The 17,135-nt window shown below is 50.6% G+C and overlaps 1 protein-coding gene across 3 annotated transcripts; it reads right to left on the bottom strand.

The window, feature by feature from the left end:
- Positions 1-5,784: 5,784 nt before the first annotated feature.
- BIRC5 (baculoviral IAP repeat containing 5) lies at positions 5,785-16,933 on the bottom strand. Of its 3 annotated transcripts, XR_004252409.2 has the most exons (5): positions 16,419-16,932; positions 16,057-16,166; positions 14,050-14,167; positions 8,101-8,265; positions 7,612-7,666 (listed from the first exon to the last, which is right to left on the bottom strand). XR_004252409.2 is itself a non-coding variant. In XM_032178565.2 (4 exons), exons 1-4 carry the CDS (start codon positions 16,527-16,529, stop codon positions 7,577-7,579), a joined length of 429 nt encoding a protein of 142 aa, XP_032034456.1. In that variant the 5' UTR covers positions 16,530-16,923; the 3' UTR covers positions 5,785-7,576. The 3 variants fall into 3 exon arrangements, 2 of the variants coding, with proteins under 2 accessions (XP_032034456.1, XP_032034457.1); XM_032178565.2 differs by lacking the exon at positions 8,101-8,265 and having other exon boundaries at positions 5,785-7,666; positions 16,419-16,923; XM_032178566.2 differs by lacking the exons at positions 8,101-8,265; positions 14,050-14,167 and having other exon boundaries at positions 5,785-7,666; positions 16,419-16,933.
- Between the last annotated feature and the right edge of the window lie 202 nt (positions 16,934-17,135).

The following is a 17,135-nucleotide window of genomic DNA, read 5'->3' as shown; positions in this document are numbered from 1 at the left end:
AGGAGCCTGGCACGGGCTGGCCCTGGGGTCCTGGTCTGTATAGGTCCTGAGGACCAACCAGACGGCATCCGGTGAAATGCAGTGGCTGAGCCCCGCGGCTGGGCGGGGGGCTGCGGAAGGAAAAAACCTTGTTTTGGATTCGCTCATAATTACAAATGCCCCCTCCAGCAAGGCCGGCCTCTGCCTGTCCAGCCACTCACGGAGAAAACAGGCAGAAAGAACCTTCTAGGACAGGTGTGGGGTGCCAGTGGGGGTGGGAGGCAGAGGAGCCGCCGAGAGGCCCCCCCCCACCCACCCAGGACTAGCCCCATGAGCAACCCCCGCGTGGGCAGCCACGCAGGTGGAAGGGACAGGCTGGGCAGCCATCGCCTAAGGTCTGGGGTTAAATCTTAAACGAAGGGGAGGCTTCCTCTGGGTTGCCACACAGGGCTGGGCAGAGCCTGCAGAGAGGGGGTCAGAGGTCTGAGGACATCCCCCCGGATGGTGGCCCGTGGAGGTGAAGCCAAGGCTCTCCTCTTGGGGTGTTTTGGCCATGCTTTCCTCTGCTAGGCTCTTGTTGGTTTGAGGAATATAGTCAGGAAGGAAAAACCAGCCTAGCAGTTATTGAAACAATATTTCAAACGGAGTTCAGACAGAGTGACAGAATGGCTCAGGTATTTTGTAGCCGTCCTCACACCTGCAGCACCAGACTGTGTTGCCGCACATGGGCGGCTCTGGGGTTTTCCAGCCCCCTTGGAGCTTGTGTGCCAGAGGACAGTGACATGGTGCTTCATCTTCCCTGACCACAGCCCCTCTCTGGGAGCCGCGTGGCATCCAGCAGCCGTGTTCTCTAGGGGTGGGGCTAGCATGTTAGATCTGGAAGGTGAAAGAACTCAGCAGTGCTCAGAGTAGCAGCCGCCATGAAGGCAGAGGCGATAGGGATAGGGGGTGGGGCCTCTTTCCCTCCCTAAACTCACTACAGCTGGGGAAAGAACGGCGCATGATGAAAACTCGTGGTACTCTGACACTGACCCCACAATAAAGCAATATAACAAGAATCAATATTGCTTTGCTTGGATCAACACCTTTGTGCATGTGAAAGGTACGAAGTGACTGTGCGGGGAGAACAGAGGAACCCCATTTGGGCTGCGTGCTCCACGTGTGTCCTCCCGATGACTTCCCCTTCTCCCTCTCTCTCTTTCTCTTTTATCGATTTATTTCGTTAGAGACAGGGTCTCCCTATGTTGCCCAGGCTGGTCTCGAACTCCAGGGTTCAAGTGATCCTCCTGCCTTGGCTTCCCAAAGTGCTGGGATTATAGGCGTGAGCCACTGTACCCAGCTTCCCCTTCTCTTGAGCTGAGAGCTGGTTTGAGATCTGTTATTGCACCCACATAAAGCTTACGTAGGGCCAGACGTGGTGGCTCGTGCCTGTGGTCTCAGCTACTTGGAAGGCCAAGGTGGGAGGATTGCTTGAACCCAGGCAGGAGGTTGAGGTTGCAGTGAGCTGTGGCTATGATCAACAGAGCGAGACCCCGTCTTAAAAAACAAAAAAAGGCCAGACGCAGTGGCTCACGCCTGTAATCTCAGCACTTTGGGAGGCTGAGGTAGTCGGATCACTTGAGGTCAGGAGTTCTAGACCAGCCTGGCCAACATGGTGAAACCCTGTCTCTACTAAAAATACGAAAACTAGCCAGGCATGGTGGCTCATGCCTGTTATCCCAGCTACTCAGGAGCTGAGGCAGAAGAATCACTTGAACCCGGGAGGCAGAGGTTGCAGTGAGCTGAGATCACACCACTGCACTCCAGCCTGGGCAACAGAGCAAGACTCCATCTCAAAAAAAAAAAAAAAAATAGCTTAACGCCACTGTTATCTAGAAGGAGGTTTCAGCCGGGCGCAGTGGCTCACGTCTGTAATCCCAGCACTTTGGGAGGCCAAGGCAGGCAGATCATGAGGTCAGGAGATTGAGACCATCCTGGCTAACACGGTGAAACCCTGTCTCTACTAAAAATGCAAAAATTAGCCGGGCGTGGTGGCACACACCTGTAGTCCCAGCTACTCAGGAGGCTGAGGAAGGAGAATTGCATGAACCCAGGAGGCGGAGGTTGCAGTGAGCCAAGATAGTGCCACTGCACTCCAGCCTGGGCAACACAGCCAGACTCCGTCTCAAAAGAAAAAAAAAAAGAAGAAGGAGGTTTCAGCATCATAGAGCCGCATCTCTGTAGAATGGGCACATGTTTCACTCATGCTGCAGCACTAGGAGACAGCCACATTAGCAATCCATACCCCATCTGCATGAGAAAGCCTGGGTTCAGTGTTTCCAGCCCTAGATGTGCAGCTGGAACCACTGATTAAATTGTCCCCTAGGCAGCAGGCACCAGTCTTCGAGGGGCTGCTTTGATGAATTCTGCTAGTATATTCCCCTTGAAATGGACCCAAATTATAACCTAGCCCAGTATGAAAAGGCACTGCTTTAGAACAACCCATTATTTTTCATTATTCATCGTTCTTTCATCAACTTGGAACTCCAAGCCTGTCTCTAGGCTGTCAGGCTCTCTTCCAAGCCAGCATCAGACCCCTATCACTGAAATCAGTGCAGAATGGGCTTTTGATGGACGAAATTCCAGTTATAAGTGACAAAAAAAATGTGGCATCCAAGCCTCTTCTTTTTTTTTTTTTTTTTTTCCAGAGATGAGGTCTTGCTCTGCCGCCCGGGCTAGAGTGGTGCAGTGGTGTGATCACGACTCACTGCAGCCTCAAATTCCTAGGTGCGAGTGTTCCTCCCACCTCAGCCTCCAGAGTAGCCAGGACCACAGGCATGTCACACCATTCCCGGGTAATTTTTTAAATTATTATTTTGGTAGAGGCAGGGTCTTGCTTTGTTACCCAGGCAGGTCTCAAACTCCTGGCCTCAAGCAATACTCCCACCTCAGCTTCCCAAAGTGCTGGGATTACAGGTGTGAGCCACCGCACCATGCCTCTCTTATTTTTATTATTTATTGATTGATTTTTTTTTTTAGACGTAGTCTCGTTCTGTTGCCCAGGCTGGAGTGCAGTGGCATGATCTTGACTCATTGCAACCTCTGCCTCCTGGGTTCAAGCAATTCTCCTGCCTCAGCCTCCTGAGTAGCTGGGACTACAGGTGCCTACCACCAGGCCCGGCTAATTTTTTTGCATTTTTAGTGGAGGCTGGGTTTCACCATGTTGGTCAGGCTGATCTTGAACTCCTAACCTCAAATGATCACCCACCTTGGCCTCCCAAAGTGCTGGGATCACAGGCATGAGCCACCGCACCCAGCCATGCCTCTCTTCTTTTAAACCCATTTGTAACTACCTGGAACCAGCGGCTGGAGGACCAGCAGGCCTGGCCCTTGTGATGCCAGCGGGCAGAGCCCTCTGCTCCAGGCTGATGACACCATCTGCCACCTCCACCAAAGGGCTGGGGAAGCAGCTGGAGCTGTGGCTGAGTCACTGTTGGAGCAGCTGAGCGTCACCTATGCTACAACTGATTTCACAGCATTTGACAAACATCACCCCACAGAAAATGAACCTCACTGAGTTTCCCTGTCCAACAGGTTAATTCAGTAACTCAGGGCATTAGGAAGCTAATCCCCCCTGGTAGACTCAAAGCCACTGTTCAAGTCAAAACCCCAAATTCTAAGGGCTCTTGCAAGGTTGGGGCCATGGGTTAGAACCAGGCACCTTTTCATTTTTCGTGGACAGTGCTATCGTTTGTGAGATGTGGCCGTGATTGGGAGGCAGCCGAAGAGCTGTGAGGTCTCCTCCCTAAGCACAACTCCCAGGCCTGTGAGGGGCTTCGCACGGTCACCCAGGCTTCCCCAGCACCTGCCCAGTGAGCCTGGGACCAACAGGATTCCACTCTCAGGGAGGCAGGCGGGCGCCTCCGAGGTCACACGGGGTTTCTAAGGGACAAGCTTCTTGGGCAGCCGTGCTTTGGGCACTGCAGCACCTGCCCAGCATCCTGGATGGTGGCTGGAAATGATATCCTGGAGAAACAACTTCCTCAAAGGGAAATGAGTTCGTGTTTTCTAGAGTGAAAGTTCCTCCCCGGACAAAGCTGAGACCTGCACTGGCTTTGAGTGACTAAATGTCTTTCTGGGAGGCTTTGACTCACTGGGTCACGTGGAATGGGCAGTGCCCTAGGCTGCAGGGCTTCTCTGACATCCTGGAACCAGCCTGTGCTTCCTTCCCCACATCGCAGAGTGCACCTGCGGTGCCCGTTCCGTTCCCTCCGGGCTGTGCATCCTCCCCTTCCCTTCCTGGTCCCACTGGCAGCCTGCCACCTGTGCCAGGACAAACAGCAGCATAGGGATGCCCTTTCCTGTCACCATCCAGGGCAGAGCTCACCATCTTCTCGGTCCTCCTGCAGACACCAGCCACACGTGTGCAGACGTGCATGGCTATTTGCTGACTTGTCTTCCCACCGTTCAGAAAACAAAAACCCGGGAAGCTCACTGCAAGAGTTGTTCCTGGGCTTCAATTCCTGGACCTGGCACCTGGCGCACAGTAGGTGCACAAGCAAATACCTGAGTGAACGAATGGGTGTCACCCCTTTGGGGATCACGTGGAAACCCCGGAAGTCAAGGCCCCAGTTTGGTCCCATCCAGCTGAAAACAGGTGTAAATAATGCAGGCTAAGACCAGCAGAGAGAAAATCTGCAGCTTAGTTGGTCCTTTGCTTTGTTGAGTTAGATTCAGCTGAGTCAGGAAATCCTTCATGATGGCAATACGGGCTTGGGGAAAGCTGGACCACACAACTCACTCTCTCAACACAGACCTTGGAGGTTGAAAGTGAATACAGTGCACTGTCCTCACAATGGGGGAAAGGAGGGGAACGGTATGTGGGACCCCCTGTACTAGCCTTACAACTTCCTGTGAATTTTCATTTCAAAATAAAAGGTTACAATGTACAGCGAGGATCTATGGAAGCCTTGGGGAGGCAGGTGTCAGTTCCATATGACAGCCTTTCTGACAAAGCTGTCTAAAAATGGAATAGGGACGCTTTAAAAACAGCCCTCACTCCCTAGAATCACACAGCTGACCATAGCCACCCCCTCAAGCTGACAGTGTCCTTCAGCAGTGAGGGCCCAGCTCTGGGGCCAGATTGCCTGGGTTCAAATCCCAGCCCTAAAAGTTATCTTATTCTACTATCTTGGACAAGTTATTTCATTTCTACAAGTCTTCACTTCTGCATTAAAAAATGGTAGCTAGGCCAGGCACAGTGGCTCACGCCTATAATACCAACAATTCAGATGCTGAAGCAGGGTGATCACTTGAGCCCAGGAGTTTGAGACCAACCTGGGCAACAAAGTGAGATCCCATCTAAACAAAAAAAAATTTTTCAATTAACCGGGTTTGATGGCATGTGCCTGTAGTCCCAGCTACTTGGGAGGCTAAGGTGGGAGGTTCACCTGAACACAAGAATTCGAGGTTGCAGTGAGCTATGGTCATTCCACTGCACTCCAGCCTGGGAGAGCAAGGCCTTGTCTCAAAAAAAAAAAAAAAAAAAAAAAAAAAAAGTAGATAAAACCACATGAGACTTTATTGGCAATTGTGAGTTATTCTTTCCACATGGCGATAGCCTGCAATGCAGTCCCCAGTTTGGCTTGCTGGTCTCTTCTCGGCGGCAGGCACTGCTGTCTCTACTTTCCAGGGTGGCAGTTGGCCCGAGGGGCTCTAACCTGCCATTGGAACCTCACCCACAGCCCAGAAGCCTCCATTCACAACCCTTCCCAGACTCCACTCCGACTTAAGAGAACCTGAAAAACGGACACATGGACACATATCTGAAAGAAAGTCTAGGCGGTTGCGCTTAGACAAGGGCCTACGGCTTTATTAACAGATGTCGAGGAAGCTTTCAGGTGCTGGCAGCCATGAGGGTCTGGTTTTAAGAATGGCCTTTAAGGAAAAGCCGTGGCAGGCGGGCTGAGAGGGGCGACTCCAGCTCAGCCCTGCCCGCAGCACAGGCTGACAGAAGCCGAGATCCACATCACCGCCTGGCGTGCAGAGGAGTTGAAGACAAAACCATCTTTTTCCAGCTTCTCTACAAAGCCAATTACTAAGCAACAGTTATTAAAGTGAAGTATCCATTTACAGACTGGCACAAATATCAAAAATAAGCAGCTTAGATGAATACAGAGGCTGGAGTGCATTTTCTGCTAACAAAACCCACTGTGATACTCTCCAAGTTTATAAGGAAAAGTCTATCTCAGGCCAACTCAGATGTGACAGAAATAAGTGGGTCTGAAGTGCATTTCCAGTTGTTTCTACCCGGAAGGAGCCTGGATGATACAAACAGGTCTGGGGTTCGCGGCTCTGGCAAGCGCCCAGAGACAACTGCATCTCTGCCAGGACGCTCATCCTCACTGTGGTTGTCTGGGCAGATGGCTGTTGGCAGGCTAAGGACGACGATGAAAAACGGACAATATTTTAAAAACCCCGTAGGGTCCACAGCAGTGTTTGAAATGACAGGCTTTTTATTTCTCAGGAACAGCCGAGATGACCTCCAGAGGTTTCCAACGAAGCTGTAACAATCCACCCTGCAGCTCTATGACAGGGAGGAGGGCGAATCAAATCCATCATCTTACGCCAGACTTCAGTCCCGTGGGAGCTGCTGCCTCCAAAGAAAGCAGGGACCTGGGCGGACTGCATCCCTCCCCCGTGTGGAGAACGTGACAGATGTGAAGGTCAGGCTGACAGACACACAGCCTGCAGCAGCCTAGCCAGTCCCCCAGAGCATCGAGCCAAGTCATTTAAAAAGGATTCAGGCCACTGCTTTTTCTGAGGGAGGAGCAGCCAGCATGTGCCCCGCGGCTCACTGGGCCTGTCTAATCACACAGCAGTGGCAAAAGGAGTATCTGCCAGACGCTTCCTATCACTCTATTCTGTCTCCACATCCACCTGAAGTTCACCCCGTTTCCCCAATGACTTAGAATGGCTTTGTGCTTAGTTTTAATTGTAGTTTGTGCTATTCTGTGAATTAACAATTCAAACAAAATAAGAAAGCCACGTTGTTAAACAGTAGAGGAGCCGGGGACTCTGTCTCCATTTCCTCCTCATCACACACAAGTCATGCATCTACCAAAAAAAAAAAAAAAAAAAATTGTCTTCTGAGGCAGCACAGGTGTGACAGACGAGGAACCTGCAGCTCAGATTCAACAGGCACCTGCCAAGTCCACACTCAGGACTGTGTGACAGCCTCAGCAACATGAGGTCCAGACACATTCACTGTGGAAGGCTCTGCCCACGCGAACAAAGCCGTCAGCTCTAGCAAAAGGGACACCGCCTTCTTACCTGGTAAGTCCGGGAATCAAGACAGCAAAAATGAGCCCCCCAAAAAGAGAGAGAGAGAGAGAGAGAAGCAGTCACTGTTATCAGCAGCACCCACTGCGCAGGTAGAAGCACCTCTGGTGCCACTTTCAAGACAAAACAAGAGTACAGTTGAAACATCTAATTTGAAAATGTTGATCTCCTTTCCTACGACATTGCTAAGGGTCCCGCAGGAAGGCTGGTGGCACCAGGGAATAAACCCTGGAAGTGGTGCAGCCACTCTGGGACCAGGCAGCTCCGGCCAGAGGCCTCAATCCATGGCAGCCAGCTGCTCAATGGCACAGCGCACTTTCTTCGCAGTTTCCTCAAATTCTTTCTTCTTATTGTTGGTTTCCTTTGCCTGGAAATAAAGAATAGACACATGACACTGAAAGCAGAGCTTCCCAGTCACATCCTGTAGATAAGATGACAAAGGAAAAAATAATCAGGGAACACTGAGAGAGCACCTAAACGAACTGGGCACTGGGCTGGGCAGATTCCCAGCTGCCTGAGACAAACGTCCTGATTCAGCTCAACTCCCTCTCGTTGAAGCTGCCTCCTAATCATCAAATAACAGAAAACACTGACGGAGTGCTTGGTATGCACCCAGCACCACTCCACCTGCTTCGCTCCTTTAACTGATTTATGTTCAGTGATCCGCGGTGGGTGCTCCCATATCTCTACTATACAGGCGAGGAAACCGAGGTCCGGGCTGAAGGAGCCACTCAAAGTACCCAGCTAGTCTAGGCACCCCAGCTAGTCTAGGCAGAGCTCTGCTCTTAACCACTGCCCTACCTTTCTCCTGAAACTCCTGGAGGAAAGTCCAGAGCCTTCCTCTTCATGTCCAGTTAAACAGACCCTGGCAAACATCACGCTCTTCCTCAAAGAGAAATTCTTTTGCTTCCAGTCCCTCCCTGAATCTGGCTTCCAATTTTTTCATCCTGCTAACAGAGCTCTCTCCTAAGGGGCAAATGACAATCACATTAGCAAATCCAGGGACACCCTTCCCTATCATATTTTTTATAAACCCTAACTCCTCTACTACATTAAAAAACAAAGACCTTTATTGGGTTAAATTTGTTTGCTGACAGAGGTTAACTTAAAAACAATTACTTTTGAGACGGACTTTTGCTTTTGTAGCCTAGGCTGGAGTGCAAAGGCACGATCTTGGCTCACTGCAACCTCTGCCTCCCGGGTTCAAGAGATTCTCCTGCCTCAGCCTCCCGAGTAGCTGGGATTACAGGCATGCGCCACCACCCCGGCTAATTTTGTATTTTTAGTAGAGATGGGGTCTCTCCATGTTGGTCAGGATGGTCTTGAACTCATGATCTCATGTGATCTGCCCGCCACGGCCACCCAAGTGCTGGGATTACAGGTGTGAGCCACTGTGCCTGGCCAAAAAATTACTTCACAATATGTACTTTATATATCCTAATATATCCTAAGTTTTACCTCATGTATAATAATTTGTCAGTTATTTTTATATAAATTTATAATTTATAAATTATTAATCAAAAGAAAATTCAATTTAAAAATAATAAATTGATAAGAAAAAAGAAAATGGTGCACCATTTGTTTGTTTTGTTTTGTTTTTAGCGACAGGTTCTCGCTCTGTCACCCAGGCTGGAATGCAGTGGCAAGATCATGGCTTACTGCAGCTTTGACCTCCAAGGCTCCAAGTGATCCTCCCACCTCAGCCTCCTGAGTAGTTGAGACCACAGGCACGTGCCACCATGCCTGGCTAATTTTTTGTGTATTTTTTGAAGAGATGAGGTCTGGCCACATTGCCCAGGCTCGCCTCAAAACTCCTGGGCTCAATCAATCCTCCTGCCTTGGCCTCTCAAAGTGCTGGGATTCAGGCACAAGCCACTGCACCTGGCCCAACAGCGCACTTTTAATGGACTGTGATGGACAACTCTGCAGTCCCAGGGAGCCTCATCTTTACTGATATGGAAAGATAACCATGGCTTTTAAAATATATATATACACATAGATTATTCAGTTTCTTCTTCTCTTTCAAAAAAGCCTAAAATTAACGAAGCTCCTTAGCACACATGCTATAATTTAACCACCCCAATGTGGAGGTCAATATCTCCATTTTATACATTTTTCCACTAAAGGGAGGGGCGAAGCAAACACAACTCTCGCTATTGAAAAACAAAACAGGCCGGGCACGGTGGCTCATGCCTGTAATCCCAGCACTTTGGGAGGCCGAGGCGGGCGGATCACGAGGTCAGGAGATCGAGACCATCCTGGCTAACACGGTGAAACCCCGTCTTTACTAAATATAAAAAAATTGGCTGGGCATGGTGGCGGGCACCTGTAGTCCCAGCTACTTGGGAGGCTGAGGCAGGAGAATGGAATGACCCTGGGAGGTGGAGCTTGCCATCAGCCGAGATCACGCCACTGCACTCCAGCCTAGGCGACAGAGTGAGATTCCGTCTCAAAAAAAAGAAAAAAAAAATCTAAAATCAGCCAGGCATGGTGGCATGTGCCTGTAGTCCCAGCTACTAGGAGGCTGAGGCAGGAGGATTGCTTGAGTCCAGGAGGTCGAGGCTACGGTGAGCTGTGATTGCGCCACTGAACTCCAGCCTGAGCAACAGAGCAAGACGCTGCCAATGAAAACAAACGAAAAACTCCTGCCGCCCAGGTCTACAACTCGCCTCCTTCTAGTGCTTTGTTTTGTCCTCATCACAAGTATTTACCAAGTAAACTCTTACGAAGAACTAAGTTGTTCTGTTTATTTCCACATTAAATTTATTCCCTGATCGATTTTCACACTGGTTCTAATTTATTTCATTGTTCCAAAAGCTAAGCACCGAGGCAGCGGCAGGAACAAGAATCGGCACCCAGTGCATCGCCCTGGATGGCCAGGCCTCAGCTTCCACAGCAGCGCCCTCCTGGCACCCTGGCAAGGCAGCAGACAGGGGCATCCTGCCATCAAATCTGGGATCTCGGGAATCCCCAGCATCAGCAGCAACAGCATCCTTGTCTTCAGGATTTGTATAGCACAACACACGCACCTGTGGTCCCAGCTACTTGGGAGGATGAGGTGGGAGACTCATTTGAGCCCAGGGGGTCGAGGCTGAGGTGAGCCAAGATCACACCACTGCACTCAGCCTGGGTGACAGAGTAAGACCCTGTCTCAAAAAACAAAAAAAGATTATATTGTTTCAGAATTAAAGTAATAAAAACAAATCCATAAAACCATTCTGTATTCTGAATTGAGGAAAACTAAAAAACAGTCCAAAATAAAAGCCAAGCAGTTTTTTAAATCTCCCCACTTATCTCGCAGGCTGGAATGTCTCCTCTCATTCCAGTGAGGCTGGGTCTGACTATCAGGAGACGGAGACCGAGGGGTCTCCTGCGGGGCTGAGGCCTCTACTTCTGCCTCCTGCTCCTTCAGCTCACACATCCTGAAAGTCTACTGTTCTTTTCTTCTTTTTTTTTTGAGACGGAGTCTCGCTCTGTGGCCCAGGCTGGAGTACAGTGGCGCGATCTCGGCTCACTGCAAGCTCCGCCTCCCGGGTTCACGCCATTCTCCTGCCTCAGCCTCTCCGAGTAGCTGGGACTACAGGCGCCTGCCACCACGCCCGGCTAATTTTTTGTAGTTTTGGTAGAGACGGGGTTTCACCGTGCTAGCAAGGATGGTCTCGATCTCCTGACCTCGTGATCTGCCCGCCTCGGCCTCCCAAAGTGCTGGGATTACAGGCGTGAGCCACCGCGCCCGGCCCTGAAAGTCTACTTTTCTTAATCACATCTTCCAACAGGTGAGTCGACTTCCCCTACCAGACTGCATCTTCATTCCTGTAACCCTAGAGCAGAGCACCCCGCAGTGTCCACCAGCACTTCAGGGCTTTCTGGAACTGGATGGTATCAGATTTCAGTTGCTGTTTGTAAGGCCACAACCCTGTCTTTCTCAGCACTCTGGGACCTGGTTTCCAGCTCACACCTCCACATCCACTCTGCTCCTCCCCTGTGCCCATGATGGTTCCAGGCACACAAGCTGCTCCTTGACTAAAACAGGGCTTGGCAAGCAAGGGCCTGCTGGCCAAATCCATCCAGCGCCTCGTGGCCTTTTTTTGTCCAGCCCACGGGCTAAGAATGCTTTTTATGTTTCTAAAAGGTCATGAAAAACTACAACAAGACAATATGCAACAGAGACTCTGACCCACAAGAGCTAAGAGATGGTCTATGGCACACTACAGAAAAGCTGACTGACCCCTGACCCGGAAAAAGATGATCCCCGGCCCATTTTCCGGTTCCCACACTGCAGCTCCCACAACCTCAACCAGGTGACAAGCTCTTTCACAGCATGCTTCACCCACAACTGGCCTCTTCCCTCTTCCTGACAAAACGCAATCTTAGTCCTTAGCACTTAAAAGCCACTATATTGAGGCCAGGCGTGGTGGTTCACGCCTGTAATCCCAGCACTTTGGGAGGCCAAGACGGGCAGATAACTTGAGGCCAGGAGTTCGAGACCAGCTTAGCCAACATGGGAAAACCCTGTCTCTACTAAAAATATAAAAGTTAGCTGGGCCTGGTGGCACACACCTATAATCTCAGCTACTTGGGAGCCTGAGGCACGAGAATCGCTTGAACCTGGGAGGTGGAGGTCGCAGTGAGCCAAGGTCGCACCACCAACGCTCCAGCTTGGGCGACTGAGTGACACTCTGTCTCAAATTAAAATAAAGCCACACATAAGGACAGAATTATTTTACGCTGATCTCTACAAAGGAATACAATTTTAAAGCTGAAAAGGAACCTGAGAAACCACGGGATAGGGGGTCTAACCTCTATTTAGCAAGGAAAGCATGATCACGACTGGCTTAAACTCAAAGTCTGCAAGTGGCAGAGACAGAACTATGACGTCTCCTGACCCTCCACCCAGGGCTTTGCTACAAGGATATGGAATCCCCCAGTACTTATTCTGTGTGGGACTGCCAGACTTAGCAAATAAGAATATAAGACGCCCAGGCCGGGCGCAGTAGATCACACCTGTAATCCCAGCGCTTTGGGAGGCCGAGGCAGGCAGATCACTTGAGGTCAGGAGTTTGAGACCAGCCTGGCCAACATGATGAAACCCGGTCTCTACTAAAAATACCAAAAAAAATTAGCCGGGCGTGGTGGCGGGCGCCTGCAGTCCCAGCTACTCAGGAGGCTGAGGCAGGAGAATGGCGTGAACCCGGGAGGCAGAGCTTGTAGTGAGCCGAGATCGTGCCACTGCACTCCAGCCTGGGTGACAGAGCAAGGCTCTGTCTCAAAAAATAAAAATAAAAAAAATTTTAAAAAGGCCAGGCATGTGGCTCATGCCTGTAATCCCAGCACTCTGGGAGGCTAAAGCGGGCAGATCACGAGGTCAGGAGTTTGAGACCAGCTTGGCCAGCATGGTGAAACTCCGTCTACTAAAAATACAAAAATTAGCCAGGCATGGTGGTGCGTGCCTGTAGTCCCAGCTACTCGGGAGGCTGAGGCAGGAGAATTGCTTGACCCTGGGAGGCAGAGGTTGCAGTGAGCCGAGATCGTGCCACTGCACTCCAGCCTGGGTGACAAAGTGAGACTCCGTCTCAAATAAAAAGCCCAGTTACATTTCAACTTCAGATAAATGACTGTTTCTAGTAAATACTGACACAAAATGTGGGATTTACTTATACTTATACCGGCCACACTCCAGGAGCTTTAAAATCACACAGATATCCTAGGGGCTTTAAAAATGATTCCTAGCTGGGCACGGTGGCTGATGCCTGTAATCTCAGCACTGTGGGAGGCCAAGGCAAAAGGATCCCTTGAGCTCAGGAGTTCAAGACCAGCCTGGAAAACACAGGGAACCCTCATCTCTACGAAAATAAATAAATAAATAAATAAATAAATAAATAAATAAATAAATTAGGTGGGCATGGTGGGGTGTGCCTGTAGTCCCATTACTTGGGAGGATGAGGTGGGAGAATCACTTGAGCTCAGGAGTTCGAGGCTACAGTGAGCTATGGTGTACCACTGCACTGCAGCCCAGGTGACAGAGTGAGTCCCTGTCTCAAAAAAATAAAAACAGCCAGGCGTGGTGGCTCACGCCTGTAATCCCAGCACTTTGGGAGGCCAAGGCGGGCGAATCATGAAGTCAGGAGTTCAAGAACAGCCTGGGTGCCGGGCGTGGTGGCTCACGCCTGTAATCCCAGCACTTTGGGAGGCGGAGGCGGGCGGATCACGAGGTCAGGAGATCGAGACCATCCTGGCTAACACAGTGAAACCCTGTCTCTACTAAAAATACAAAAAAATTTAGCCGGGCGTGGTGGCGGGCGCCTGTAGTCCCAGCTACTCGGGAGGCTGAGGCAGGAGAATGGCGTGAACTCCGGGGGGTGGAGCCTGCAGTGAGCCGAGATCGTGCCACTGCGCTCCAGCCTAGGCAACAGCGAGACTCTGTCTCAAAAAAAGAACAGCCTGGGCAATGTGGTGAAACCCCATCTCTACTAAAAATACAAAAATTAGCTGGGTGTGGTGGCACGTGCCTGTAATCCCAGCTACTTGGGAGGCTGAGGCAGGAGAATCACTTGAACCTGAGAGGCGGAGGTTGCAGTGAGCCAAGATTGCACCATTGCACTCCAGCCTGGGCAACAAGAGTGAAACTCTATCTCAGGAAAAAAAAAAAAAAATGCTTCCCGAGGAAAACAGAGTCCCTTTGAGGGACTAGGTAGTTTAGTGCTAAAGACATTGAACAGGGTTTGAACAGTTCTTATTCCCAATACATACAATTTTGTTCTTGGCTCTTTCTCTGTCCAGTTTCAAAAATTCACCAAGGGTTAATTCTTCAAACTGCTTCTTGACAGAAAGGAAAGCACAACCAGACGAATGCTTTTTATGTTCCTCTCTAGAAAAATCAAAACAACAGCGGAAAGGTAGCTGAAGGGATTAAAGCGGCAGTCCACTCCCCATGGGCCACCTCCCCAGGCCCTCCACAGGCACACCCTGCTCTGCCTCAGGAGTAAGACGTCAAGTCTGAAGTTGATGGCATCAGTGCTTTGCCCAAGCCACATTCCCATATGGCACCTCTTAGCGCCTTCTCTCTCTCTCTGGACATCTCCCCCCACATCTGTGTGGCTAATGTATCCATTTTATCTGGACTTCTTTAGCAATTAGTTGGAAAAGTGTTACATGGTATATGTCCAAAGGAATTACATGTTAAATCCCTCCAACATTCTCAAGGAACTGTTTGAAGTCATTTCGTTTCACTGGAATTGTTATGTAATCCACTGTAAGGATTTTTTTTTTTTTTTTTTCTGAGACGGAGTCTCGCTCTGTCGCCCAGGCTGGAGTGCAGTGGCGTGATCTCTGCTCACTGCAAGCTCCGCCTCCTGGGTTCACGCCATTCTCCTGCCTCAGCCTCCCCAGTAGCTGGGACTACAGGCGCCTGCCGCCACGCCCGGCTAATTTTTTTGTATTTTTAGTAGAGACGGGGTTTCACCGTGTTAGCCAGGATGATCTCGATCTCCTGACCTCATGATCCGCCCACCTCGGCCTCCCAAAGTGCTAGGATTACAGGCGTGAGCCACTGCGCCCCGCCCACTGTAAGGATTAAGGGCAGAGAAGGGCATTATTGCCCAGGGTTCCCCAAGGGACCCCAGCTCATACTCATTTTCTGCTAGGGGAGTCTCCCTGCATAACTGATTATCACTGTTACCAGAACCGTATTACAATGAAAACACGGCCACACAAAGTCCAAAAGGACAGCCAGTTGTAACTCTAATCTGAAAATATGATAACACTTATTCATTTTCAAGAAGAATACCACTGATATTTTCCCAGTGATTACGGGGATGCAGTATAACCACCATAGCAAACATACTAAGAAAAAAAAAAACAGCTACTCTCTTCTGGCCAACAAGAAAAACAACTGGGGTGATTCTCAACGGGAAAAAAATTAAAGTTGTGGAAGCAACTGAATCTGAGAGAAAAAAGGGTGAGAAAAGAATATGGCATTACAGCGTGGAAAGACAGATATCATCCGAGCACAGAATTTCATTTTCATTAACTAGGCATCTTGAAGAAAAAGATCCAAAACAACACTGAAGTATATGCTTGCTTTCTTTTTTTTTTTTTCAATTTTTTATTTTTATGACGGAGTCTTGCACTGTTGCCAAGGCTGGAGTGCATTGGCATGATCTCGGCTCACTGCAACCTCCGCCTCCCAGGTTCAAGCGATTCTGCGCCTCAGCCTCCCGAGTAGCTGGGATTACAGGCGTGCGCTACCATGCCCGGCTAATTTTTGTATTTTTAGTAGAGATAGGGTTCCGCCATGTTGGCCAGGCTGGTCTCAAACTCCTGACCTCAGGGGATCCACCCGCCTCAGCCTCCCAAAGTGTGAAGTGCACACTTTCAAAGGGTAATTTTTGTGCTGTATGGGTTATATTTCAATTAAATTGTTTTTTTAAAAAATCTCAAAAAAAGCACTTGGACATTCCTGGGAGTTCACAACAACAGGGTCTGCTAATGTATTCTGTTGAACATGAAAGGCATCAGGCATCTTACGTGAATGAGACTTTAACATCCACCCCAAGGGCATTTTGGTCAAATGAGATTTAATTAGGTTGTAAGCATCACCAAGGCACCAGCATATAGAGAGGTATCCGTTCACAACAGCTGTTTAAGAAGCAATGAGGCTGGAAAGCAACCCTCCCATACTAAGTGTCTTCACAACTCAAATCTTTTGACAGCTCAGTTCAAAACAAAGCCCGTCGAGGCTGGCCAGGGAAGACTTACATGGGGTCGTCATCTGGCTCCCAGCCTTCCAGCTCCTTGAAGCAGAAGAAACACTGGGCCAAGTCTGGCTCGTTCTCAGTGGGGCAGTGGATGAAGCCAGCCTCCGCCATCTGCAAGGGATAGCACAGCTCGTGAGTAGACTCGGCAGCCCGGAACCCCGAGGCCCAGCCACAAAGGCCTCGATGGGGACAAAGCAGGGAGGGGAGGGCGGCCCGGACCCAAGGGGCCCAGCCACAGTGGCCTCGCTGGGGACAGGACGGGGAGGGGAGGGCGGCTTGTACCCCCGAGGCCCAGTCACAGTGGCCTCGCTAGGGACAGGGCAAGGCGGGCCTGGGGGACCCCAGGAGGCCGAGCAGTCTCACCCGCTCCGGGGTGCAGGCGCAGCCCTCCAAGAAGGGCCAGTTCTTGAATGTAGAGATGCGGTGATCCTTGAGAAAGGGCTGCCAGGCAGGGGGCAACGTCGGGGCACCCATGCCGCCGCCGCCACCTCTGCCAACGGGTCCCGCGATTCAAATCTGGCGGTTAATGGCGCGCCGCGGGGCATGTCGGGAGCGCACGCCCTCTTGGGCGATCCACCCCCCGCGGCCTTCTGGGAGTAGAGGCGGGGCGGCGCGGGGTGTGCCGGGAGTTGTAGTCCTCCCGCCGCGTGGCTCTGCCCCTGCTCGCTGGGCACCCAGCGACTCCGCGCCATCTCGTCCCTGCCCACACCTAGGCGCCCCCTCGACTGCTTTCAAAGAGCGCGTGCAGGCCGGGTGCAGTGGCTCACGCCTGTAATCCCAACACTTTGAGAGGCCTAGGCAGGAGCATCACTTGAGTCCTGGAGTTCAAGGCCAGCCTGGCCATCACGGTGAAACCTTGTCTCTACTAAAAATACAAAAATTAGCCGGGCATGGTGGTGCATGCCTGTAATCCCAACTACTCGGGAGGCTGAGGCAGGAGAATCGCTTGAACCTGGGAGGCAGAGGTTGCAGTGAGCTGAGATTGTGCCATTGCACTCCCCCTGGGCAACAAGAACAAAACTCAGTCTAAAAAAAAACAAAAAAAAAGTCAGACAGGAGGGCTTTACAGGGCGCCACCTC

This window comes from Hylobates moloch, unplaced genomic scaffold, assembly GCF_009828535.3.
Source record: "Hylobates moloch isolate HMO894 unplaced genomic scaffold, HMol_V3 SCAFFOLD_15, whole genome shotgun sequence".
Classification (NCBI taxonomy): Eukaryota; Metazoa; Chordata; class Mammalia; order Primates; family Hylobatidae; genus Hylobates; species Hylobates moloch.
Note: the sequence above shows the minus strand (reverse complement) of the source record. Positions and strands in the feature narration are given on the sequence as shown.

Coding starts and splice junctions, on each gene's coding strand:
- BIRC5 (XM_032178565.2), bottom strand. CDS start 16,529: ATGGGTGCCCCGACGTTGCCCCCTGCCTGGCAGCCCTTTCTCAAGGAT. Junction 16,167..16,418: donor GCGCCTGCACCCCGGAGCGG/GTGAGACTGCTC, acceptor TATCCCTTGCAG/ATGGCGGAGGCTGGCTTCAT. Junction 7,667..14,049: donor AAAGAGCCAAGAACAAAATT/GTATGTATTGGG, acceptor CTTTATTTCCAG/GCAAAGGAAACCAACAATAA.